Genomic DNA, 26,308 nt, shown 5'->3' on the forward strand with positions numbered 1-26,308 from the left:
GTAGTATACTGCTCCTACATATCCATCAACACAATCATGAAATATACATATTATGTATTTATATGAAAGCATAAGAAAAGAATAGGTATATAGAAACAGGTGTTTTAGCATTAAGATATTTTTAGAATAAAGTTTCTATAATTTTAATTGTAACCCTATTGTAAGTATTTATATTACTTTTACACATATTACTTTTACATTGTAGTTTGTGTTCCTTTCTAAAAATATAAGTTCAAAAGATCTCGCGAGAAAAATAAAATTCACAAAATATATGCTATATGTACATATGTATACCTGTGTATACTAACCTAACCTGTGTATAACTGTGTATCGTATCATTCTGTGAATACTTGTTTATTATACTCCGTGTTTCTAGGTTATCCAACTAAAATAAAAGAACTTTTTATTAAAATATATTAATTCTTAAAATCCTGTAGATGAGGATGAAATAAATTCACAATATAAGATATATTAAGCAATTAAATATTGTAATTAATAAAATTATCGATGATATTTAGGTTAGAATAACCTAAAAATACTTGATAATTTAATATAAAAATTACAACTTTTAAGGTTTTAAATAAATTTTAAAACAATGGACGACAGTCCAGTTATGAAACGACCTAAACCAAGTGATAGCGAAGAAGAATTGTTTCGTATGCAAGAAGAATTTTTAAGAAATAAGCAACAACCATCAGCCAAAGTGATTAATTTAAGAAGATCTGAAACATTTTTAAATACTAGTTCTGCTGTAGCTACTGACAGTCAAACAAATTCTAACAAAATAAGATCAAAATTTTCTGAATCAAAAAGATTAAGAAATCGTGACAGGGTGTCTACTTCTCAAAGTAGTGGTGATGTTATAAATCCTGCGATTAAAGAAGAAGCTGGGAAAAATCTCAACCCTGGATTGAAGAATTTTGTTCATAATATGCAAATAGCATCTTCATCGATAATATTAGGAAATATCATTGAAAAGAAATATGATACATGCGAGTATGAATTTGATAAAAAGGAATTTCTTTGTTCCAATAATGGTTTTCCTGAAGTCTTCGTGTCTAAATACATGGTTGGTAATCACATATTTTTATTGTAATAACAGATATAATGGAAATATTTGAAAAATACATTCAAATGTTTAAATTTTGTTACTTTTTCAGAAAAATGATAAGAATGGAAGTTTATTTTTACATGACATTTCTCCTAAAAGCATTGTTAGAAATAAAATAGAAAAATCTGAAAAGATTGAACCTTTATGTAATACAGATAGTAGTGTTATTGTAGAAGGATCATGGGCAAATGAAATACATACAGAAAATTTGGAACGATTAAGCCAAATGACTCAAGAGGATATCCTTAAAGAAAAAAGTAAACTTGAGATGACTTTAAAGCCAGAATTGATACAATTTTTAAAAAATAGAAGGAATAAAAAACAAAAAGTAAATAAAGCTTCAGAAGACAATAAAACATCAAATGGTAAAGTTCAAGATCAAAATGAAAAATCTGTAAATGCAAAAAAGTTAGTTGCAGAAGAAATTCCTAATAAAGATCATGAAGATTTAGTCCAGAATAATGATGTCGTACCAATGCAGATAGATGAATTAGAACAAGATATACCCAAACCTTCAAAAGAATTGTTGCAACAAGCTAAAGAGAAGGGTTGGGTGCATATGGATTCTCTCGAGCCTGAAAAATTAAAATGGATGGAAAATATACCTGAAAAGAAAGATGAACCTATTCCAGATGAACCATACAATGCTCGTTTTGACTTTAATGGTAAATATCCAAATGCTAATGTATATAAGAGAGAATCTATTATAGATATACAAATAAACTTTTTTTAATAGGTGTATTATTAGCGTACAAAGACGACAATGTACCTATTGAAAAAGGTCTTCATCATCATGGAGAGGAACCCGAACGTCCTGGTTATTCTTTACAAGAATTATTGCAACTGAGTCGCTCATCGGCACAACAGCAACGCTGTACAGCTCTTACAACATTAGCAAATATTATAGAAAAAAGTCGCAAGGGCTGGTATGATAAAGCATTACAACCTGCACCATTGACTGCATTAAGTCAGAAAAATCTTCTATTACTATTAAGATTTTCTTTGGATGAAACCTCAGTAGCTGTGATCACAGCAACTTTACAAGCACTAAGAGCTTTCTTATATAGCGAAGCGGATGAAGTCTGTTTGGACAGACTATATGGTTTCCGAAATTATAAAGAACCTGTTTTAGCAACACCAAAAACTGATGTCGATGATATAAGCAATTTAAAAGATCATGAATTAGTGCAACTAGATGCAATTGCTGCCTTATTAAGAACTGACATACTATTAAGAATTAGGTACTTTTAATAATTCTATTTATGCAAATGCTACGAAAACTTTTATTAAAAAGATAATTGAAATTATTTATAGCTACATTTTGAATAAAATACGACCACCACCTGTTGCTGTAACTTGTGCATTAGAAATTCTAATTAGACTTGTAAGACATTCGCCCATTACTGTCTTAAAAATGACAAATTCTCCAAATCTATTGGAAACAATAATTGAGCATTTTATGCCTTTGTCTACAGATGCATTGGGTTCGTATATTTGTGTGATACTATATTATAATTTGCGAGATACTATAATATATATATGTGTATATATATATTTTATGTTTAAATAATGTGTATATACTAATGAATTAGTATATTTTTTATATTTATAGCAATGACAGATAATTTAAATAATGTGTATGGTGTACCAGTAGTGGCTGCAGTTAGATTCTGTCGTATCTTACTTTGTTATGGAGGAAAATCTGTTGCCAAAAAATTAAATAGTCTTAAAATTATGCAACGCATTATATCATACGCCAGTTGTGATGCAGGGTAATTGTTTATTATAATTTAATACAAATAAGAAAAAATTTTGTAATGTATATAACATATATAAATCATAATTTTTTAATAGGAAGGGAAGTTATAATCTTATCATCGAAAATTTACGTTTGTGGAGAACATTGTTATTGCATGAAGAAGCCATGGATAGTTTAACTGGAGCACAATTATTTCTTGTGTCACAGTTGCAGCTTCTGTTGAGTAATCACGATATTCAAAGCGCATCTGAATTATCTTGTGAATATGCAGCAGCTTTAATTGCTGTTGCAAGTTGCTTGACGTCGCTAAAAGCAAATATATCGGTCTTACTGTCCAAATGGAGTACACAGCTACTATCCTTAAGTAATTTCACGGTATGTTAATTTGAAGTATAATATACTACAAATATATGAATAAATATTATATTATACGTATATTTAATAACCATATATGTATATAAAATAATTGTAATCATATATTAAACGTAAAATATATTATACATAAAAAACTATTTTCGCAGTGGGGAAATACGAAACTTATCGCAGAAACGTTATTAGCAGTTAGTGATAGTACTGCGATTAAAACATTGAACATATCTCGATCGCAAGTATTTTCTAAACTTAAGTAAGTAGATGCTAAACATTTTTAAAATTACATTATATTAATATTGTGTTATAATAATTTTCAACGTTTTAATTTTTGCAGTTCTACTTCAAATTTGTTAAGCGATTGTTCTTTAGCTCTTGAGCGTGAGCCTTCTGCTTTGCCTCATCTGGGAGTATTAACCTATGAAGGACAAGTGCAACATATTGTATCTCACCAATCTTGTATGCCCTTTCTTGCAACAGCTTTAAATGTATTCATTGATCATTCTTTCATAGAAGAAATTCAGGCAGTACTTAGTCTTCCACAAGTCTATAGGTATTTGAGAAGATTAGAAACAACAGATTGGTGTTTAGAGAGATCATGGTATACAAGATCTGAATTGTCTTTTTTAGTTGCTATAGTAAATGCAACCACTTTTGTTAAGGATAAATTAGATAATAAAACAATGGACATTATTTGGAAAATTGCTATTAAACTCGTGTCATCTTTACCTGCCGATTGTCCATCCGATGTAAAGAAGATGCTTAGAGTTTCACTAGCAAAGGAAAAATTAAATTTGGAGATAGTAACGAATGAATTAGAGAAATTAAATCTGAATTCAAATATTGGAGATATTAAATTGAATTTAAGTCGTGATATATCTGGTTTATACGAACGGTATATAGAATTAGACGGTAAATGGGATCAAGCGGCAATGCCTAAAGATTGGCTTTATTTACCTATTGTACATATTTATACAAAATGTAGAAATAATAATGCATGTAACGATGATGATAAAGCTGTCATCTTAGCCGTATTGAGTTTAGAATTAGTACTACCAGATTTGGTTGAAAAATTGTCACAAAGTTTGAGATTTAGTAGATTGGTACTTATATACCTGTGCGAGACGCTGTATTTAAGTAACGATGTTTCTGCTTTACTTACTAGAGCCGTGACAACTTTATTAAAAGATAATTACAAGAAGCTTAATTTTACAATAGATTTGCCAGGACTTAGTTCTTTTACCGATTTGTTTACTGCGATGTGTGAACATTTTTGTTCAACTTCCTATGGTGATTATGGTTTTTCAATGACCTTATTGGTACCAATTGCGCAAAGGCACGATGTTCATTATAGAAAATTGTTATGGTCGGAACATGTAGGTTTGCTTCGATATGTTAGATTACCATTAGAACAATTAGTTATTCCGTTAAAAGAATATCTTTATCCCCTTGAGGAAGATACATCTTTAATAGAAAGTTATATAACAGCGCTTGTTAGGGGAATTGTTAAACAAAGCTGGTGTCCTATTCCTTATACAATTGCATTACATCATTCTGCTATGTACTTAAAACAATCAAACAAATTAGCGGTACGAATGAGAACCCAATTAGAAAAAATACCCGATAAAGTTTTGGCTACTCTTTTGTTAAATTATCAACAACCTACATTTTAAAATTTTATTATAATTAATGTTATAGTAAATTATTAATTTAAAGTCAGAAAATATATGTATAATTTGTGAAATATGTATGTATGTTTAATACACATGTGAAGTATGTATGTTTGTCAATATATTCTATAATTAACAGTATTGAATAAATGATTGCAGGATTAAATAATTTATTTCAGTCGGTTTTGAAATATACAGATATCAGTGTCATTAGACAAAAAACTAATTATGCGAATAAAGAATAGGAACAATCTGTGTTTACATTTACGCAAAGTATAGAGGCACTGTTTGGTTATTTTCGCTGATTGCCAAAATTTGCAATGAATCAGTGCTATAATTAGAAAAGTATAGTAATCAGAATTTAATATTTTATTAAGAATTTATGATTTATGATGTGTACTTGTATGGCCATGCAAATATGTGTGTATAATTATACACTAGTATACATGCATACATATATGTATGGATATACACCATTTGTAAATTAGCATTTATAATTAAAGATTTCACATTCGTTTGTTTTTGATTACGAATATTTGAGTCAATATAATATTAACATAACGATGCATCTAATATTGTGCGAAAATTTAAATAATGAAGCTTTAACATCACGTAAATCAAAATTCATATAATTGAAACAAAAGTTACATGACAGTAACAAAACTACATAAACAGTAAAGAATAACAACTGTAACAAAATTACACGTGTGTAAAAAAATATAATTTTTATAATTTTTCTCGATTTTACTCTGGAACGTATCAAGTTATTCAAATAAAAAAAAAAAAATTGTGAAGATCATGGAACACAATAGGTATAAGTATAATAATAGTGATCGTAATTATGCTGTAATATTAATTAAACGTGCCTTGAATAGCACAATAGTTATCATCATATTGCTTTAAGTAAGTTTCGTGTTTAAGCACATTGAATTGTATAACATTTTTTTTACAATGAAATATAGCAGGCAAATGAAAGAAGTTAAGTTTTTTAGAACAATTCCCAATCAATTAACGATATATATAGCTCGTAAATAATGTTAAACTTTCATTATATTCGTAATAATGTGGCAATATATCTTCGTTTGGTCTGCGCATTTTTTTATATTTTTTAAATTTAAATAATATTGAACAATGAATTTATATTCGAACGGTTTAACATTTATAATTTTATTATTATAAATGTCAACATATTATATTCAAATAACCATTTTTTTTATGTATTAGTATACATATAATATCTATACTAGCAAGTATTTTGTATTATATTACTTGTATGTTTGTATAATGTGTAGCATAATGGGAATCTTCAAATTTATTTACTTTTTGCAATTATTTTTCCAATAGACAGATTAAATATACATATACATATACTATTGGTCGCTAGGCATGGAGTGCTTAATTCCTGATACGTTATGTATATCGTAAAAATATTGCGAGATTACGATTCGATAACAATTTAGACTGTCGATAGATCAAATATTTTCCCAATCGATTCCTTAACGATTACGATTCGTTAAAAAGATTGTAGTTCGTAATAATCATAGAGATATAAAAACAAAGTCTGTGAGCGAGCTGAGAAAATAATATAGCAATAGAAAGAGAACGCTATATAAAGATCTTTTCTTATTTGTATAACACATGCTTATTCGTACAGTAAATATGTAAGTGTAAAGTAACACCGATCAACGAGCAGCGTCGTGTGCATACTTAATTAGAGGACATAGATACAAAGCAGAAGTCTCTATGCAGCGTTCTTTTTCTATAGATATATCGCATCCACTTACACGGTAACATGACTCAGGTACTCCATCTTTGTATCTCTATGGTAATAACGCGTTAAATATAATTCTAAAATACATCGTTCCATATTTAGGTTAAATAAAATACACTTATATTCGTAGCATTATGTCTATTTTCTATATCACTTTATAACAATCATTATATATACATGAATGTTCCTGATATACATATATGTACGTATATACAAACACGTCTCTCGATATAGAAAAATAGGAGAATGAAATTACATTTGGATTACGTTAATGAAACGGATCCACCGTTTGATAATTACATATCTAGTCGTTAAGGGACCAAAAGGAATCGTTATGTTTGTTTTCTCATTAGCAGATATTTACGTTTTGCTTCTTGAAAAATCTGATTGATACCATACAGAAAGATAGTTATTCTCCATTTTTCTTCCGCCGATCAATACCACGGAAATTGTCGAAAATGTTCACCTTATTTTATTATGTTCACACGTCGAGCTTCTTAACGTGTTAAAGTAGCCAAAAATTTCCTATTATACGATTCAAATCCTAAGCTGTGCTGTTCAAGTTCCAAACAGAAACCCGCCACCTGTATTCTGACCTTTTTATTGGTCAAGCGATTTTAATGTTGTTTCAATCGGAAATGTGCCAATCACAATCGACAAGCGATAAGAAATAAATATCAGCCACTTTCTCTATGTGATGGCTTTCATGACATTAACACCCATCGATTGCTAGGATTCTATGCCAAGTTTCCTATATGTTTCCCTGTCTACCGTAACTAATCTGCCTTCCACGCTCGAACAGTCCAATTCGATACAATGTAACCTGGCACCCCATTCACAGTGGCTCTGATCGTCTTGGCGGTAGTATTTGATCTGCAGACAAGTAGTCAGGTAACCGGAACCCAAGACACGCATGGCTATTGGCAATTCTTCACGATGACCACGAGCACTCGCCGGTATACCCTTTGTGCTGTGATAAGCACTGTAAGCACAGGCTGTCCCGTCTCGTGCACGTTCAATCGTTTCCACTTGTTTCCCTCCTATGCTCAGGGACCTATAAATTTTAAGATTATTATTTAGGTAAGTTTATGATTATTATTTAGCAAATTATGTCTAAAATTAAAATTACTACTATATACAACTATGGTAATTTATTAAAATTAGTGGAATATGATAAAAACAAAACAAAAGATATTGAACATTATAATGTCTACTGTGATATTATTACAGGTGATCTACATACATCTCATGAAGCAGTGATGTGATCTAGTACAGGGACGTATTATGGTTAACTAAGAATCGCAGTGGTGTAAGTCATTGTCAGTTTTTATAAAATAATGTTCTGCGTTTATTGTTATAGAAAATATCTCGTTATGATATGTAATAAAAAGATTAGATAGGTACTGTACAAAATTATTCATTTTAATATTTAGTAGGTAAAACAGTTTTCGATTCTTCCCATTATATTCATAAAAATATGAATTTATATTAATATTCGCAGTTTAGTCATGATATTCAGATTTAATAGAGGCTTATGTTTTTTCTGTTCATAAAAACTAGAATTTTCATTAAAGTTGTGCCACTATCAGTTTACAGGATTGTTGAAATAACAACCCAGAACATTAAGATGGCAGTCACAAGATCGCACAACTCAAATCAAGTTCTCTAAAGTGATGGAACATGCCTTAAATCTCGGAGAACTTATAGTACTCTGAAGAGCCTCAAGAGCGGAGCCTTATTGATAATATAATCGCAGAATTTACATTAGGTTGTTATTATATGCACAAGTTGTTCGTTCCAGTTACGCTAGTTTGTAGCTGCATACGTAGTACCATAACTTTATTTTCTCCACTATCTCCATAAATAAACCTCGTTTGCATATTAACGAAGTCTCATCTAATAATCACTTTAGAAATATTCATAAATTTGTTCGTTGATCACTTGATGCGTGTTATAACATACGCTATTTGGATATTATTGTAAGCAAATAAGCAATTTACATTTCCACGTTATCCGCTTGCTTTTTGTACTTTTCTTTTGTAATCTGCATTTTACATTTTAATCTTCTACGTCGTTAATCTTCTTCTTTTAAACGAACCTGTGTTTCCTAAATTGTAGGTAGCAGAGAAAGAGTAAGAGGGAGAGAGCGGCGGCGGTGAGAAACGCTCGTTAGGTTCCACGGAAAAAGGAAAACAAGCAAAAGGTTCTGGCTTCAAGGCTTTGACAAACAGGACAATTTGAAAGTCTACCGAAAGGTTAATCGAATCGGACGCTCTTTAGTTTCAATTGTATCCATGCATCGAAGCAAGTCTGATTCACTGATCGCAAATCGATAGACGCGATTCACGTTGATGGCAGGCGATGTTACAGAATCGTGCTTTAAATTCATTTGCATCTTCAGCCGGCTAGTATTGGAGTATATTCTGAATCTCGTTTCCGGTATCTATTGTGCACCATCTGGCACGTATCGCGGAGCCGCAATCATTTACAAAATAGTCGCGACATCCCGACATGTTGCAAATTGCTGAATTTTAACTTCGTCCCCATCCTTCCCTTCATATTCGTAACGATTCTCATTGTAGAAGACGTATTGTAATGAAATAGGATGGAATTTATTTTAATGGGTTCGTGATTTGGATAAACAGACGATCAAATGAATTGAGCGTAAGAAACACAAATATCAGGATATAAAAGGAATAGATTGAGCAATATTATCGTTAAATGTAATTGAAACGATATTCCATTACATTCAGTTGAGATATTTGTCGAAACATTCATCATATTTGCTATTCATCAAACATATCGTTCTAGACTAACTAGAAGTTACTGAAAATAACTTTCTCCCAGTAAATATGAATATTTTTATAGCGGTACTTCCGTTTTATGTTCCATCTATGAAATTACATCTCCTAAAATGACGCCCATATAAAATAAATATCGCCTCTATAGAGTTTCCAATATCGTCGGTGAACTTTAGTATTTTATGCACAAATTTACATTCGAGTCTTCGTGTATAATCTTCAATTTCAATGCGTTTTATCCTTTCTAATCGATCGACAATCGATCCTAAGTGTATCCGCTTATAAATGAATCGGTACAAACGTAAAGTTTCGACAGAGCTACAAATAAAAGGAGGAAGTTATTTCAAGCGTTTCGTTAAGCGCTCCTTTGCTAAATACGTAATCGGCTAGTAGAAAATGCATTTTTGCATTGGCGTATCGGATAAATTTTCGCTGTTCAACGAAAACAATACGTGCGTGCGTTTCTATAAATAGTAAATTCATATAGTGTATGCTTTAAATATTAATACATTCCGCATAGTAACCGCGGTGTAACTTGGCTTCACTTCAAGCCTTGTCGTATATTTTTAGTGTTTTGCAGGAGCAAATGATCCCTACGCGTATCAATGTCGAGCATCATTCACGTGTTAGAAATGAGTTCTCGTGACGCAGAAGCATATACATATAATGTATAATTATTTGGTAATGCGAAGCCAACCAGCGTCAGAGATTTTGCTTGCTGTTTAAATAGTTCGAATTATAGTCCTTGATATAGCGTTCTATGAAGGAGGAAATTGGAACAGAAAATCGTTGTTCAACAAGCGTAATACTTTCTCTTACTTCCTTTTGTACATTTCAAAAAAAGAATATAAGGAAGAGGAAGGAAATTTATATTCATTTATTCGATACATAAAACGAGTCAATTTGTCGCTTGAACCAGTAATAATTTACACCGAATAGTTTATGTTCATAGGGTTTATTAACTTCTTAAATAGACTATAACATATGACATTATGTTAAATATAATAACATTGGTTTTAAAAATACTTTGTCGCATTTATACGAATTTTGTTTCGTAAGCAAATACAAATCTGGTTATGAAGATTTAATCTTCTGGTTCAGAAAGACTTTCCCATTGGGAAATGACCCAGTTATACAATAGTTAAGTATAAAAGTTAAATATCGGTTTAATATTGCGTCCATCATCATAATAGTTTGCTCTGTTTCAGTTGGAAATACAGAGACTCGAAAATTGCAAAAGTGATTCGAGCACGAGAAATCTTGGCAATCGAAATTATAGCAGTTGATTCCACAGGTTCATTAAGATGGCACATATTATAAAATACAAATGGTAATTAAATTGGATTAAATTATTTCTACAAAACGACAGTCGGTGAATCGCTAGCTTGTTAAGAGAATTTTACTTTAGGGTCAATGAGTTTACATATTGTTCAAACAAGTTTCATTACGTTAAACATTGTTCGTGACTATCGGTACTTTATACGCTTCGCTATTTCGTATATTTTCTGCATTCATTTGAGAAACATTTTTATTTTTTATTGTTAGAGTTTCTCTCTGCTTCTCCGAGCAATAGCATGGCTCGTGTTGTTCACTGTTCTGTCGATTTATATTCGAAAAACTATCGTCGAAACGCGCAGGAAATAGAATATAAAATATTTGTGATGTCAAAAAGTAAAATATTTTTTTCTATAATTTATAAATCTAAAACAAAATACACCAAGTTTCAAATATACCACACTGTTGCCGAAGTTGTTAATATTACAATTATAGTTGCTATAGGATTTAAAAGAAAAATTCTTCAAATTGTTCTCCGGCTTTTATCGCAACCGTGCAACGTTCATGATGAAATTTATATACGTTTTTAAATTACAAATCAAATGCACAATGTACTAAGTTTCAAATAATTAATTACATTAAAAGAGAAACTCAGTTTTCCGATAATGTCTCCCTATCGTACTCGCCTTTCCATCGCAATTGTGCAATATTCCCCGTGTAGTTAATATTTTCATATTAGAAGCGAAAAATGATACGCGTGAAAAGTTAAACAAGTGAGATCGTAACCAGGATTATTATCAAAATTGCTATCAATTCCGGGGCAATGGGAATCGAGTCTTATTGCTTTGTGCCTTCGATCGCAATCACGCAATATTCAACGAGTAAAATTTACATTTTCGTATCAGTGATTAAAGGTACGGCACATAAAATCCTAAATAAATAAAACTGTAATGTAGATTACTGTTAAGATTATCCTTTGAATTACTATTACGAATTACTGTTATAAATTTAACCCTTATAAAGCTAATGGTGCAATACATCTCATAAATGGAACTGCGTATCGCATTTAAAGGATCACGACTGACCTAGATTTTTTCAAACGTATAAATGCAACATCCAGGGTAAGTTCATTAGAAATAGCACCGATACATAAACCAAAATTCGAATTTAAACAAGAAACTTACTCTCTTTTCTAGCTCGACTCCCATCGCTTCTGTACCTTCGATCGCAATCGTGCAATATTCATCTTCGAACTTGGATAATGTTAGTGTTCCTTTTCAGGTTGCGAGGAATTCAGCAATTGCTTGAGTCAATACGGTCGTCGTCAGGATGTTCAAAGGTGTGCTCCTTAAACATTAAACGACCCAGAGGACTGTCTAAGCCCGTGACGAAATCGTAAACTCGAGATTCGCATTCCCAGCACGTCGCTTTTCGATATTACTCGTAAAGAACCAAAGCACGCATGGTCGCTCGTCGTAAAAATAAAGAGTACGAAGAAATTTTTGGTGCAATACATTCGGGTCGTCGTCGTCATCGTCGTCGTCGTCGTCGTCGTCGTTGATCAATCGCAATCGCGGAATCGTTTTAGCGAAATAACCGACGGATATATCGATGTAGATACCTTAAAAAGAAGCTTTTCGATGGCAAATTACGAATAATACCTAGAGGCGTATCCACGTTCGATCGATACGATTCTATCGCCGTTCGTGAAAAATGTAACGAGTCCTAGATCGTAAGCAGTGTGGAGACTTCTTTGTTCGTTTCTCTCCTCTCGATTCAACGTAGAACATCCAATTTTCCCGATTAATCCCTCTCGAGAGTTTTTTTGCTTTGAAACAACGGCCTACCATGACGAGCACTTCTTAATTTGGAAGAAGAAGAATCGCGTCTCTACGAGATTTCTTTCATTGGATGTTCGCGGAGTATTACGAACGATTTTTGGTATTTTCGGGAGATTTTTGTGAGAATATTAGATTGCTGGGAAAATTCCTGGCGAAAGATTAAGAAAGATTTAATTAGAATGAAACGCGAGGAAAGATTCCGCTAAAATTAGAGTTTTTGATATCCGTCACTTCAGCAGTCTGTTCTTGTCCTTCTCGTCTTGTCGGGTAATGAGTTTCTTCGAATGATTTTTACAGACTGCTGGAGTATTTCGTTTCTTGTTTACGTCCTTCGAACGAATCCTGTAGAGACTACAACAAAATAATAACGAGGCTGTATACTATATTTAGCTCACGAGACGAGACGCTGTATATAGATAAAGTTAAATTGGTTGTCGATCGATACGTAGATATTTTTCTTTGCCAAAGATTACGATATCGTAAGAGACCATAGAGTCTTTTTAGCAGCCACGAAACCTTGGTAACCACTGTGTTTTACTATCGACAGAGTTTCCCCGATTTCTCTTATCCTGGAGGAAAACCGAGGTGGTATGACTCAAAGGAAATGACCAAGAACGATTGTTGGTGGAAGTTGGAAAAGGAACGCGTGGCAGCGATAAGGGTGGAGATACGTTGGACTGATAGCAGGCAACGAGGTAAAAAATTCTCCGTTTCACTCGAGACATGCAACGGTAAGCCATTCTCTGCATTAAATACTAAAAGTAGATATTTCTGGTTGATTTTTAACGATGAAAGCTCCGTCCGTGATCGATTCGCCGCGATTCGAAAGCACGATTCGAGTGTTCTCGTCGTACGCTAACTAATTCAGAGTTTCGCGTGCAAGCAAAATTTCCTCAAGACGAAATCGAACAAAATCTAGCCAGAGTCTCCACTTTAACGATCGTGATACCGTTCCGTTCGATCCTTAGACACGCAGTGGATTTGGCCTGCTTTGATCTCGGATGATCATCTGGTAGACACTTCGCTTCCTTTTTGCCTCAGTGACGAGAGTTAAAAAAAACACCAACAACGAGAAGAGAAGTTCCGTCGCATTGAAAATAATCCCTCTGACAAACTCGCCAACAGCGGAAACGGCTTTTCTGCTTCTCTATTCAGGAAATTCTTTGTTCGTCGTACCTCGTTTTCTTTTTCGATACAGGCCAATTTTGTTCGGTTCGCGGAACGAAACACAGAGTGTTCATTTAACGCGCTTAAATTCGTATTGTACATTTGTAACCGACTTTGTAAGCGGAATTAGAAAGTTACGATATACATCACGCGCCAGATAAGATCCTCCGAGGTGTAGGAGCGTTCGATTTAAAGTAGAACTATCTGGCTCTGTTAGCTTTCCATCCACGCGCGCGTTTCCCCCGGAAATCGACTCCGCCGAATAAAGTGCATGCATACGTATCAGGCGAGAGAGAGAGAGAGAGAGAGAGAGAGAGAGAGAGAGGGAGCGAATCCCAAAGCGACGACTTTGATAGATCACGTGCAATTTTCGGAAGAAATATATTTTCACTTCACCAGCGGAAAACATCTTGCTCGTAATTCGACGCGCTTTTCCGTTTCGATTGCGCCACTAACATTCCGAATACGCCACCAAGATCAGACTTTAATTAATTCGTCCAACTGTTTCGCGGTTATGAGGTTTACTAGTCGCGACCTAAATCGTTGGCACGCTATTACCTAGACTGTATTGGATCTTCAGCAATTGACTCTGCTTTATGCTATTCGATTGTGGCAGTACTATACTGAAAGCTTATTGCTCGTGTAGAAAGCAATTAAATGGACACTGTTTCGGGTCGATTAAGTGGACAGAGACTGGAACATTCTGTCCGATATTGCATCAATTTAACACGATGTTACGTTGAAAATCCAACTTTCTATGGCGAGATTACCTACCGCGCGTATTATACTTGTTGTTCGAAATTTATGTGATTCAAAGGGCTACGCGAAAAAGTAGGACAATAAGTTTCCCAACCCTGGAACGTCTCCCTTGGCATTATACCGCGTTTTATAAGCCACGTTTTCTCATTCCGTTTTTATAGGCAGACGCGGTATTATTCAGCATACTCATTATACGTGTATTTCATCCAAGATTATTTTACTTATAGTTATCATCTATTAATCTGTTATAAAACTATTGTATATAAAGAAGCTCGCGGAAGTACACTTGTCGAACACTTGTAAAAAATCTTTCGCTAATATATATTATCTCGTAATTTTTGCTTACATTCTCATATTGGTTCCAAATTTCATCAATATGATCACGACGGTCGTGTCTCGTTACAGAGCTAATAAAGTTTCCAATTGTTTTATGCAACACACACTCTACACGTGTAAAAGCTTCCTATGGTGAGCGTTGAAATATTTTCGTGATCCATCGTATATCAAAATCTTTATGTTACTATTTGTTACTATTTGTCCCGAAGAATGAATCTGTTTGCAAAACTGTTGCCAGAAATAATAACCAAAATTCCAACGTAGATTTCCTGTTTTTTTTTCTTCCTTTTTTTTCCAGTTTTCAAACAGAGATTGAATCGGCAAAAACCCTACAGCTCTTTCAAATCAAATTGTAGCCGCGTTCGATAGTTCGTGGGATAATTGGCTGCACGTACTTAAATCGATCGGACAACACGAATCTCCGACAAAAATGGTTCCCAATTAGCGAATTTGGCGGCGGAGCGCGAATCTGAGAGAGAGACAGAAATAAAGAGAGGCGAGAGGAAAAAGCCAATGGGACGAAGCTTCCCTTTTAAAAGGCGATCCGTCTGTAAAACAAAAAGCCATTCGCAATCTTGTATTTTTAGTCTCTTTACTTTCTTTCTTTTTCCTCCTCGCCTCTTTCCTCTCTTCTTCTTCTTCGTTTACTCTCCTCTTCCTTGCTGTGTTCGCGAAATAAAGTAGGAACAGTCGGCATTGAAACAGGCGAGATGAAAGGGAGACCTTCGAAAAATAGGCACGTTTGTTCGGGTGGAAATTTGCGACAAAAGTTTCGATAGCGGCCCACCAAGGATACACGCTGTTAATCGAACTTCTAAGCAGTGCCGACAGTTGCACTTTCCGGAGGGATGCGATTTCCTAACAAAGACTCGCGAAAATCGCTGACTCACGTCGACGATAAATAGAGACGATCCCCTGTACAAATACTTGCAACGCCACACTCAGCGGTTCGCGTTAGGTAAATCGAGAATTTGACGAATGTATCTTACTTTATGTTTAAAAGGGAACACGATTTACATGACTTCAGGGCTAAATATAGTTACGAATAATTATACTCGAGTAATCATACCTGAAGGTTTAATTATTACGTGATTTAAATATTAAAACGGCTAAAAAAAGAATTTACTCTGTTTCGCATGCGACCATACGTATCGTGGTATTTGCGTGTCAATTAATCAGATGCATGCGAAATTTTCTATCTTTTAGCACGTTCCACTGCCCCATGACTCACGTTATGGGTCAACGTAATTCCCAGTTATGATACATGTATATCGCTTTTGTAAAGCACATTTTCGTCCTCCGACTATGAACGCGGTTAACACGTAATTATTTTTACGCAACTACAAGAATTTAGTAGCGTGAGAATAAAACGCGAGGCTTGATAAAAATATATTTCGTTTAAAAAGAACATGAATATGCAAACGTGCTGCTTTGTAATTTACGTCGTACGCGATACGAATTTGAAAATAGGAATGCACAGAATTACACGATAGAATGAATTATTATGAAGAAGTTAACGAAACTCGGATGAAATTGGGATAAAGTTCGTAGAAGACTTCTGTTTGACCCATTTGACGTTCCCTTTTCCTTCTGTTTTACATCGATTAACCGATGTCATGGACCACATGGAAGTAAGCTGTTGTTCTAGTTCTACCAGTCTATAGTACTTTTGAAAGTGGAATATTTTTTATTCCGTGACCCGGTTTCTTGCACCGTTGTGTATCGCTGTCAGGCCAGTGTGTCTTTACACTACCTCGCTACCAGATCTTTTTTCCATGCATCCACCTTATAAATACGTGATTCTCCTAAATTTCCTCGCAAGACGCGTTTTATAGATTTAATCAACGTTCCAAACGTTTTCTACCTAGCGATCCGTTTGCAGAGGAATTGCCAATTCTTTTAATCAGACGCTGCATTCGCCTTAAGAATATATCGTCGTATCGACAAAGATCGATCAATTCTTGTAAAGAATCAATCGGTTTTCATTAATTTGTATAGCTACTGAATCTCAATTTGAACTTGATGACATTTGTACGGACCCGAAAGATATAGTTATTAAGACCAGCGATATTTTAATATCTTCGATGCTGTAACATAATGACGACGAATATTTTGAAAATTTAGGAAGAGGCGAGAAAACGCACGTTTAGCTGCGAAACTAAAAATACAGACAATTTTGACGATGTAAGATCGATTGACTACGTCTCGAATCCTAAAATTGCTTCTCTGTAAAAATTATAAAATGTGACTTATCGTGCTCTTCTTTTACAATCTTCGAACATAATTTGCGCATATAACGATTCTAACGAACGTATTAAGAATTAGAATTGAACGTGTATTGTGAATGTATTATGTATATGTGTGTTATATTATACTCCGTAGTAGTGTTTCTCAGTTGGATGCAGGCTTTGTGATCGTCTGACTTATCAGTCTCGTTACTACTGATCTTCGTTCATGGCTCCGCTCGCTAGAAATAACATATTTATGTACAGTTGATTTCACGACAATATTGTAATATTTATTTCGTCACGTTTCTCTTTTATGAAGCGGTGTGTGTACGTGACTTGTTCGACTTTGGCAAAGTCAACTCGAAACTTTCGATCGTTAAAACGTTATTAGTTAGTCATTCGTGAAATGATTTACTAAGCACACGTAGTACCGCAGGTTCTTATACGCTGTTGCAAATAATTAGAGAAATACCTTTGTTCGATAAGTAGGCTGAAGAGAAAGTTGATGAGTAGCTACGAATTGCTAGCTCGATATCGTAAAAGTTTTAACTGCTTCTGCAAGTTCAATGGTTAACAAATGCCTGTTTTGTTCCTCGCTTGTTTTTTTTCCGAGCATTTCCAACGATTTAAGTCGTAATACACATAATACGTTCATGAAAAGTTCCTATAAGTGTTCAGATACGTTCGTGAGCCACGGTATATAGTGCAGAATTTTACATTTTATGGCACATTGTCACACGATACTCTTGAATTGCTACCTAGAGCAGTAATGGAATTTTTAATTAGCCAGATGTTTCTGCAGAAACCAAGTCGATGAATAAATCATTTTTATCAGAATCTTTCCAGTGTTCTTTAAATAATATACGTGTGAATTATCGCGTGGAGTAACGGTTCAAATTGTCAAATATAAGTTACTTGAACTTCTTGTGAGCATTCCGTGAAGATGCCTGTTCCAAATTTCAAATCCTCTGAGCCATCGTGAAAAAAAAATGGGGATACAGAGGTATGAAATATCAACGAATCGTGAAAAATGTTGAATATCCGACCTATACGGTAGAACCTAATTTTTACGAATTCTATTTACTCGAGCGCAATTTTAATGAGTGAACGGTTAAATGAACTCTTGCTAGTTGAATCCACTTACTTTAATACAAATTCTTATTATATGAATTCCAACCATATAAGCTATTTTTAATGACGCATTTTTATAAATCGTATAACAAAATCTATCGGCAGATCACACATGTTTATACAATTACGTTAAACTAAAAGATGTAAAAGTGACGAATAACGTAGAATTCAGTTTGATATGAACAAGATGTATCCAATAATCGACGAAAATATATAAAATATCTAAAGCAAAGTCTACTCCTTTTAATATTTAATTGCTGGAACTTCCCGTCCAGGTTCTATTTCCTTACTTGTCTTCATAAAAATATGAAGTCGTTGTAACATATACAACACGCAAATCTACGGTCTATCTGTCAGCGTGCAAAGTTTCAACTAGACTGCAACCAGCTGAACCTCATTTCTTGTCAGTCATTCCCAATAGATGGACACGCAAAATTTCCATTCCTATGATATTAGCCAGCGAGTGCAAAAATAAATCAAGCGCTGTAACGTCGCACAAATGAAAGAAGAAAAAGAGAGGAGAAGAGAGGGAAAAGAGAGAAAATGAAGGTAGTAGAGTAAATTTTCAATCCGAGATATTAATTGGAGCAAGGAAAAGTTGGGGCAAAATTATTTTCAGAGCGGCTCTTTCGAGCGGTAAATTTAAACTTATCCGACGTGGAAAGTGGCCTTCTCGCATAGGTGATGAAAAATAGTTGGAACAGACGCCTGTACAGATAACGTCTCGCTCTTTCTCGAGGATTTTGTAAATAAGCTTTTTCCCCAACCAACGTGTATATCCCTTTTTCCATCGTTTGCGCAACCAGTGCAGTGCCTTTGCAGCGACCGCCGCTGAATGTTTATTGACGCGAGTCACGAGCATTCACAGTTATCGAGAATCCGATCGAGCTTTTGCCAGAAACGAAAACTTTCGATAAGTTTGTACATGTACGTAAAGATTAAAGTCCTCGGCCGTGGCAAAACGTAACGCAGGTAATCAACTTTCAAAGGTCGAGTGTTATTGGGAATATTGAACCTGCCAGACAGGAGAGAAGAAGATACAGTCGCGCCGACTCGATGTAACTGTTCGTACCGATATATCGACGGATTTCCCAGGCATTTTATCGTCTCGTAGAATAGCTCTTGGCGTTCCCAAAACGAAAAATTCTACACGAAAAATTCCAACGTTGGTGCATGTAAATTTTGGAATTTTCCAAAGTTTCTCGCTGGTGGAAATTGTTAAAACGTAAATGACGCGGATGATATGGCTTTTTCGTATTTTCGCGTGGTACACGTCGTATTTATTCCTAAACACGGTGTACAAATAACTCATTTTCTCGATGTTCTTCGTATCTCAATGTCTTTACTTTTATTCCTTCTTGTATCGTTCTTTATTTTCCGTCGTATTGTGTTCGATATAATAATTCGTTTTGCAGCTGACAGATTGGAAAGATATTATAAATGGTTTGTCTTTCTCTTTATACTGAATTCAAATATCGATCAAATTTTGTTTATTTATGAAATGAACATCCAACTACGAGATCTAAGCTAATAATAATACAATAACTGTCACGGTGATAATGTGAGTGAAATAAGACACTACAATTTTATACTCCGAATCTCGAATAGTCTTTTTCGTATTTTTATTTCTTCCGTCAAGTTTCGAAACTCGGTAGCAAAGGAACGCAGTACGCATATAATAATTAGAGTACTCGCTAATTAATCTAACTCACGTAAAGTTTACCGCTATATTGCGTGATTCGGATTAATCAAGTATACGACCCTTAAGACAGTGAAAATTCTACACGAATTTTGAAGACAACGAAATTGAGATGTAGATCGTATTCACGGAATAAATATCCGTTTGCCCTTTATCCGAGTGATGCACATTTCTGTTAAATTTGCAAATAACATATTCATGAAGAAAATGGGATATTTTTCTCTTACACAAGCCACAAAAATAATGGATGAGAATGGATTATAAATGTTTGCTATCGAATGACAAAACGAACGATATAGCCCGAAACAAAGGACAGAACATTTTTACAAATACTAGGAAACACTGGAGGGCAAGACAGGAAATCCCAATTTCGCATTGATCGTGGGGCAATTTACAGTATAATTTGCTGGATAGAATGTACTCATTTAAAACTCTGCATCGAACATTTGTATGACGGTATTAATATTTTCTTTCATAATATTACATTCGAGAATGGCAGTAAATAAATGTATACATTCAAAGCTATGTCGTTAATGGCAAGAGGAACGTAATAAATTTATACAGAGGCTCACGAAAATATTTTATATATCAATATGTAGGATTAGCGTGTACATTATTGTGCATATTAGTACGTACGTGTACTGTAAATATATATTTAATAAAAAAATTAGCGTACGCTATGAATAGCTATCTTAAGCATATAATAATTGAGGCTTATTAACGTAATTGACAATTGACCGTTTAAATATTTTTGTGATCCAACTGTATGAAACGTATATTTGCGTTAAATATCTCGTAGCTGTTACATCCGTTTTTAAACTTGTCTCAGACTTTACCAATATAATTATGATAGTCTGGCCTCATTACCGTGCTAATTAAATTTCAAAATGTTTCGTATAACACGCATAGTATATATTCGTCAGAGTATTCTACAAATATTTGGATATCGTTAATAATAACAAGAACACAACGAATTCACTCAAAATTCTATCAATTATTATTCATATTGCGATGGAGACTCGGTTATGTTGCGCATTATCCGGGCTGCTTCGAACCACCTTACTTACTATAACTTACTTATTATAACTTAGTTACTGTAAAATAATCAGATATTGCGGAAGCAGTTAATCAAACTTTCAAGCTATTAAATAACGAATCGAGCCTAATTGCATGTAGAATATTACAAAATTTCAAATGTTTTCTATGATTTTGTTATAGGATATATGAACATTAATAGAATTCTTGCGTATTATCCGAGATAGACCCGGTCCACGTCACGTCAGCTAAACGAGCTTCTACTGTATAATTATGCGATAAATAACGGAATTTCTGATTCCTAAATAACACGCGAGTTTACAATCGACCAACAACGAATGGAGTGATTTCGTGCATAAAAAGAATGACAGTTGCATTTTCCGAAGGACTCGATTTCCTGGTACCGCGTTCGTTTCCTCACCGTCTAATTGGCCATGGTTGTTTAAATATTATCCACGCGAAACCCGTGCTCGTTCACTAGCATCAGCAACACTCTGCATATCGTAATTGCCACGTAATTTTAGCTGCTATTCGTGTTACGAGCGACGGTTCATTTTCCAACCCTGTGCGAGCCGGAGACCGGGCGCCGCAATATAACGCCAGTCGATATTTCAACCGGTCGTGTATGATTACTTTCGTCTTTTGACGTGTCTATTTCGTAACGAAAATGTATCGTTACGAAAACACGATACATCCAGATTCGATCGAAATTATTTATCATCAGTCCGCCTGCCAGACGAACCAATGAAATTTTCATCGATTCTACCCTCGTCCTACATCAAACTTCGAAACTTTGCGAAGTGCGTGCGTGCATACATATGTAGATGGTTTTCAGGGAAATTTCGAAACAGTGACTCCATAATTTTCGAATTTCTACAAATTTGTTAATCTAACGCAATTTCTCTAATCCTACTTCCAAGATATTTCCCCGATGCGCCTGAACAAACTACGGTACACAGTTTGATATTCGTGGTAGCTTTAATAAATGCATCTCTTCAGGAGACCTCGGGAAAAGTGTCTTCTTTCGAATTTAGGTAAACTTTTTAGTCCAATGATCGTCCTTCCGTCGTAGTTGCGAGATCCTTTTTCCTAGATGATTTAAGGAAAATAAGTGTGCAATGCACAGTTCGATACTTAAATATAGCGTTGATAACAATTTTAAGAGGTGCGCCGTTTAGATAAACTTCCAAAAAGATATAATAATTTCTACGATTTTCTTCTTGTTGTTGGGTGGGTTTTAGGTCGTTTAGTAACGTCGTTTCGCATCTTTTTACGGCATTCGTACTTTCACAGCTCTCGCCAGTGAAAATCTCGTTAAATATCCAGCGAACCGTATGTCAAATATCAGAGTCCAATTGTTTCAGTAGCATTAACCGTACCGATGATCGTAATCGATTTGTAACTTTTACAGTTCAAGGCAATTACTGCGATATGTATACGTATCGTTTCAGTAAGTACGTAGTGGTAACACCTGCTTTACTCTCACCACATTTCTGACACAGTTGCACCTATATACTTACATCAAAGTACAACGTTCTGTATCCCTTTTTTCATATATTTACAGACATGGTAATCCTTTTGTCCAATTTGTCCTTAGACAAATAATTCGATACTTTTGGTCGTAGCCTTCTTGTATTACGCTGCTCTTCATGAATAAGAGCGTTCGACACTGGCCCTAAACATTTATTTTGCAAGCATTTTCAGTTACGAACATTCTTTGGATAGACACTCGACCGTCGACAGACCTGGGCAGCTGCAGAACTTAATCCGTTTCTTCTTGACATGTTTCCTACCCCTTCGGGTACATGTATCTCCTACAACCCTTCTCAATATCTTTCGTTTGTTTTTCAAGTACCTTTTATCAAATGTTCCTGACTCTTCGTTCTCGTTTCAACGAAGTAATATCATTTAGTCTTTGTTCTCGCATATAGTCATACGTATATATACTTAGATATCGAAAAATACGAATATATTAGATATCCTTGGATAACAATATATACAGCATGCATTGGATTGTAACATAAGTTTGTTCTGTTTTTATGTATACTATATATAAACGGAGAATATGGAACGAACGTATATCGCAAGCTTAATAAAAATGAATTGTTCAACGGATTAAATAATACAGATGCGTGCAAGGGGAACGAAGTTTTTGAGATTTTAAAACGAAGAGTCAAATATTAAAAGAAATTATAAAATAAGAAACTGAAAAGAATGACTAATAGTTCGCGAATTACTGCTGGAATAGATGAAGATAAAAACGAGCATTTATCTCAAAGCATATCTCTTTCGCCGATTCTTCTTGTAAAAGATCTTCTATATCTTTCACAAATGTTATGTCTCACGTCGTGCTCTACTATTCGAGCAAGAAATCTGCTCTTTCTGCTCGGAAAAAGAATTATAAGAAGCATTTTACAATCACGTTTATAAAACTGATGTTCTTTTCAGGCAAACTATCTGGGGGTTAAATCATCCCGACAAAGTGATCCGGAGATATCGAACGTCGAACAGTGGGGAACGAGGCTTTCATATCCAGACGTTTGTCATCGTGCTCGGTTATTTCCTATATCGTGGCCAACAAAAGACTATTAGTATGCCGTGCACAGTGACACCTCATGGTCCTTAATCCTCGATGGAACCCATCCGTGAATTAAAAGTTATCGTTGATCGACGATCCTCCTGATCCAGTTAAGCCGCGAAGAGTGTCGTTTAGAAACTCTCCGGTTGTAATTATTCGGAACGGTATCCACAGAAGCGATTCTTCCTCTTCTTTTCTCATTCTTCCGTCGACGAGGTCCTGAGAATCGCTAAATGGAGATTGATCTTTCCTAATGTCGTTTTTCTGCGCTCTTAAAATCGCTCGTTGCGACTATAAAGCATATAACGTTTTATAAGGTCAGAAGGATCGTATTTTATAATTCTCACTCTTGCGTTAAAGTATCCCGGTTGATCCAGCGAAGGAAACACGGTCAATCCTCGAGGGCTCGAACGAAAATGTATGATCCTTGTCGAACACTAATTTTACACGTCCGTTTCACTGGTACCATGCAATTCTTAACACATTTACAAGTTGATTAACGAAGAAGTTTCTTATAAATCTACACGATCTTTTCTCATCTTTAACGTATAATATGCTGTACGTCATTGGTTGGAGAAATTTCATTGAAAGGAGAATATCGTTCACCATCGCAACAATGCCGTGTCTTATAATGGAATTAGGAACAATAAAAACCAATACGAAGAGAGATTATTTCGCCCAGAAATAGAAAACATATGATAGGATGTTCTATTTTTAAAGGCTGGCAGAATTTATATTATACCATTATTATATCGTAACATCTTAAAGCATATAGAAATGTGGAACACGATTACAAGAAGTGTTCCAATAAATGCTACTTTCGTTCAAGAAACGCGTAATCCTGAACACGCGTGTAATTGAAGTATCGTAAGTGTGTATGAAACATTAAGGACGATTATAGAAGAGACATATTATAGGAAAAAAATTAACGACGATAGTATAGTACTGCATCGATATCGTGTTGTTTGAAAGATATGTGCGTACGGTATTCTAAACGTGTTATTGCGTATATACATTGAAATGTACACATCTATCGAGAACTACGCGCATCCACGAGCATTTGTAATAACGCTCGCAGGTTGGGCGGGTTCGATCCCTCAGAAAGGACGTGCATATATCATTTTTACTACTTTCAGCCTATAATTCACGTTCTCCGACGCATGTCGAAAATAGGTGTAATCTTTTTCTGCGAACCGTTTCGCGCGTTGAGTTTATCGGATGGACGTAAAAGTTCAGTATTGGTACGTTTGTTCTCTTAAAAGCAATGGTACACAAAATGGGAATTTCTTTGATGATCGATGTATCGTAAACGAGCATTTTATCCAGTAGGTATCGTAAATGAGAGATCTAAAACTGTTTGCCAAGTATAAACTGGAAACTATAACGGCCACTGAAAATCGAGTTACGATTATAGTAGAAAGTCAGTAAACGGTATAATGTTTTAGTACGAAGGGTAAAAATGGTATTTAATTTACGATTAATAGGTAGTTTAAATATTAATAGAAACGATTAAAATAATAATTCATATGAAAAGGCTGAGGTTACAAGAAATACGTAAGATGAAAATATGCAATGCTGAACCTTTTAAAAAATGAAAACTACAATCTATGATCGCACAGTGAAATCAATATTTAGCGACAGGTAAGAATAACGCTCATCTATCAAGTACTATGTCTCAGAAATTTATCTGATCACGAATTTACGCGGTAAAATTAATATCTCGATCGCACCGGATAATACCAAAGTAAGATAATAATGACTGGCTGTCGAGTTTCTAATATCTTTAAAAAACTATAAATCCCTGAGCTGTGTTTCAGATATCATTATTATTGCAATTGCAGCGATGAAATTACCGCTGGGTAAAAGGACCGTGTTATAAAACAGAGCCGCGGGATCAGATAAAAAGGAAACAGTGGTACACGGACATGCGAAAATAATAAACGGTGATCAAGCACGAGGACGTGAAGAAATGATTGCTCTTAAGGAAAAAAGTGAAGATTAATTGAAGTAATATAATTGCTATCGTCACATTCACTGTACCCACTCTAATAGTTGCGGAGGTTTGAAGCTGATGTCCAACCGATACGTGGCTTCGCAGCTTAGTTTCACTGTCTTCAGCTGCCGAAATCTCGCCGATGTCTCCATTTTACAGTAAACAGGACCTGCGGCCGGTTCGCGCCTTAGGGACAAGGTCACTCGAAAATGTCCATCAGCACCCATCTATCACCATAATTTAACTTTGGAGGAAAGATAAAAAGATACAGTGCAACGTCTTTTGAACGATCGATGCTTAAATAGATGTCCGTTTAAATCACGCGATATGACTATGCGCGTGGTACAATTGAAAAAATAGAAGTAAGATCTTTTCTGAAAATTTGAAAGGCAGAACTCTTGTAAAATTAGCGTACTTCGAAAGAACGTCGCAACAGGACAAACGAACGGTGCAACGTGCACGGTGGGCGTCGCGACGCTTACTGAACCGCAGCGTCGTAGACGTAACGCGATTCCGGCACGCGACGACGGCTTTGACTTTTCTGTTTTGTCTTTCAATCCCCGCACAGTGATCGCGTTCCCCTTTCCGATAATGAAGAGATTACTGCAACCAGGGTTAGCGTGTTTAACACGGTTCCTATATATATGTATAGCATTCGCATTGAAACCAATAATAGCGTTGAAGAAATGGTAAAATGTACAATTAATTTCGGTAGCGGTTGTAAACGAACTGTAAACGGGTTGGAAGAAATTTTACGCTTTGGCCAACAATAACTGATACTGATA

General features: G+C 34.8%; 2 protein-coding genes and 1 long non-coding RNA gene across 3 annotated transcripts; 2 read left to right on the forward strand and 1 right to left on the reverse strand.

Moving 5' to 3' along the window:
- Positions 1 to 80: 80 nt before the first annotated feature.
- LOC126871073 (RNA polymerase II-associated protein 1) lies at positions 81 to 4,983 on the forward strand. Its single transcript, XM_050629462.1, has 8 exons — positions 81 to 1,069; positions 1,161 to 1,776; positions 1,848 to 2,352; positions 2,426 to 2,595; positions 2,724 to 2,883; positions 2,966 to 3,245; positions 3,392 to 3,495; positions 3,577 to 4,983. Exons 1-8 carry the CDS (start codon positions 596 to 598, stop codon positions 4,910 to 4,912), a joined length of 3,645 nt encoding a protein of 1,214 aa, XP_050485419.1. The 5' UTR covers positions 81 to 595; the 3' UTR covers positions 4,913 to 4,983.
- Positions 4,984 to 5,062: 79 nt separating this feature from the next.
- LOC126871091 (CB1 cannabinoid receptor-interacting protein 1-like) lies at positions 5,063 to 26,013 on the reverse strand. The gene is made up of 2 exons (XM_050629502.1): positions 25,575 to 26,013; positions 5,063 to 7,734 (listed from the first exon to the last, which is right to left on the reverse strand). The coding sequence occupies exons 1-2, from the start codon at positions 25,748 to 25,750 to the stop codon at positions 7,410 to 7,412; spliced, it is 501 nt and encodes a 166-aa protein (XP_050485459.1). The 5' UTR covers positions 25,751 to 26,013; the 3' UTR covers positions 5,063 to 7,409.
- Positions 7,644 to 15,297, forward strand: LOC126871099 (uncharacterized). Its single transcript, XR_007691523.1, has 3 exons — positions 7,644 to 7,760; positions 7,911 to 8,448; positions 8,799 to 15,297. It is a non-coding gene; the product is annotated as an uncharacterized LOC126871099 (long non-coding RNA).
- Positions 26,014 to 26,308: the final 295 nt, after the last annotated feature.

The sequence above is a fragment of the Bombus huntii genome, chromosome 11, assembly GCF_024542735.1.
Source record: "Bombus huntii isolate Logan2020A chromosome 11, iyBomHunt1.1, whole genome shotgun sequence".
NCBI classification, from domain to species: Eukaryota; Metazoa; Arthropoda; class Insecta; order Hymenoptera; family Apidae; genus Bombus; species Bombus huntii.

What these genes read in the sequence shown, in the direction of transcription:
- LOC126871073 (XM_050629462.1), top strand. Translation starts at nt 596, where the DNA reads ATGGACGACAGTCCAGTTATGAAACGACCTAAACCAAGTGATAGCGAA. An exon ending in TCTTCGTGTCTAAATACATG is followed by an intron (nt 1,070 to 1,160) that starts GTTGGTAATCAC and finishes TTACTTTTTCAG; the next exon opens with AAAAATGATAAGAATGGAAG. An exon ending in TGCTCGTTTTGACTTTAATG is followed by an intron (nt 1,777 to 1,847) that starts GTAAATATCCAA and finishes TTTTTTTAATAG; the next exon opens with GTGTATTATTAGCGTACAAA.
- LOC126871091 (XM_050629502.1), bottom strand. Translation starts at nt 25,750, where the DNA reads ATGGGTGCTGATGGACATTTTCGAGTGACCTTGTCCCTAAGGCGCGAA. An exon ending in AAACCTCCGCAACTATTAGA is followed by an intron (nt 7,735 to 25,574) that starts GTGGGTACAGTG and finishes TAAAATTTATAG; the next exon opens with GTCCCTGAGCATAGGAGGGA.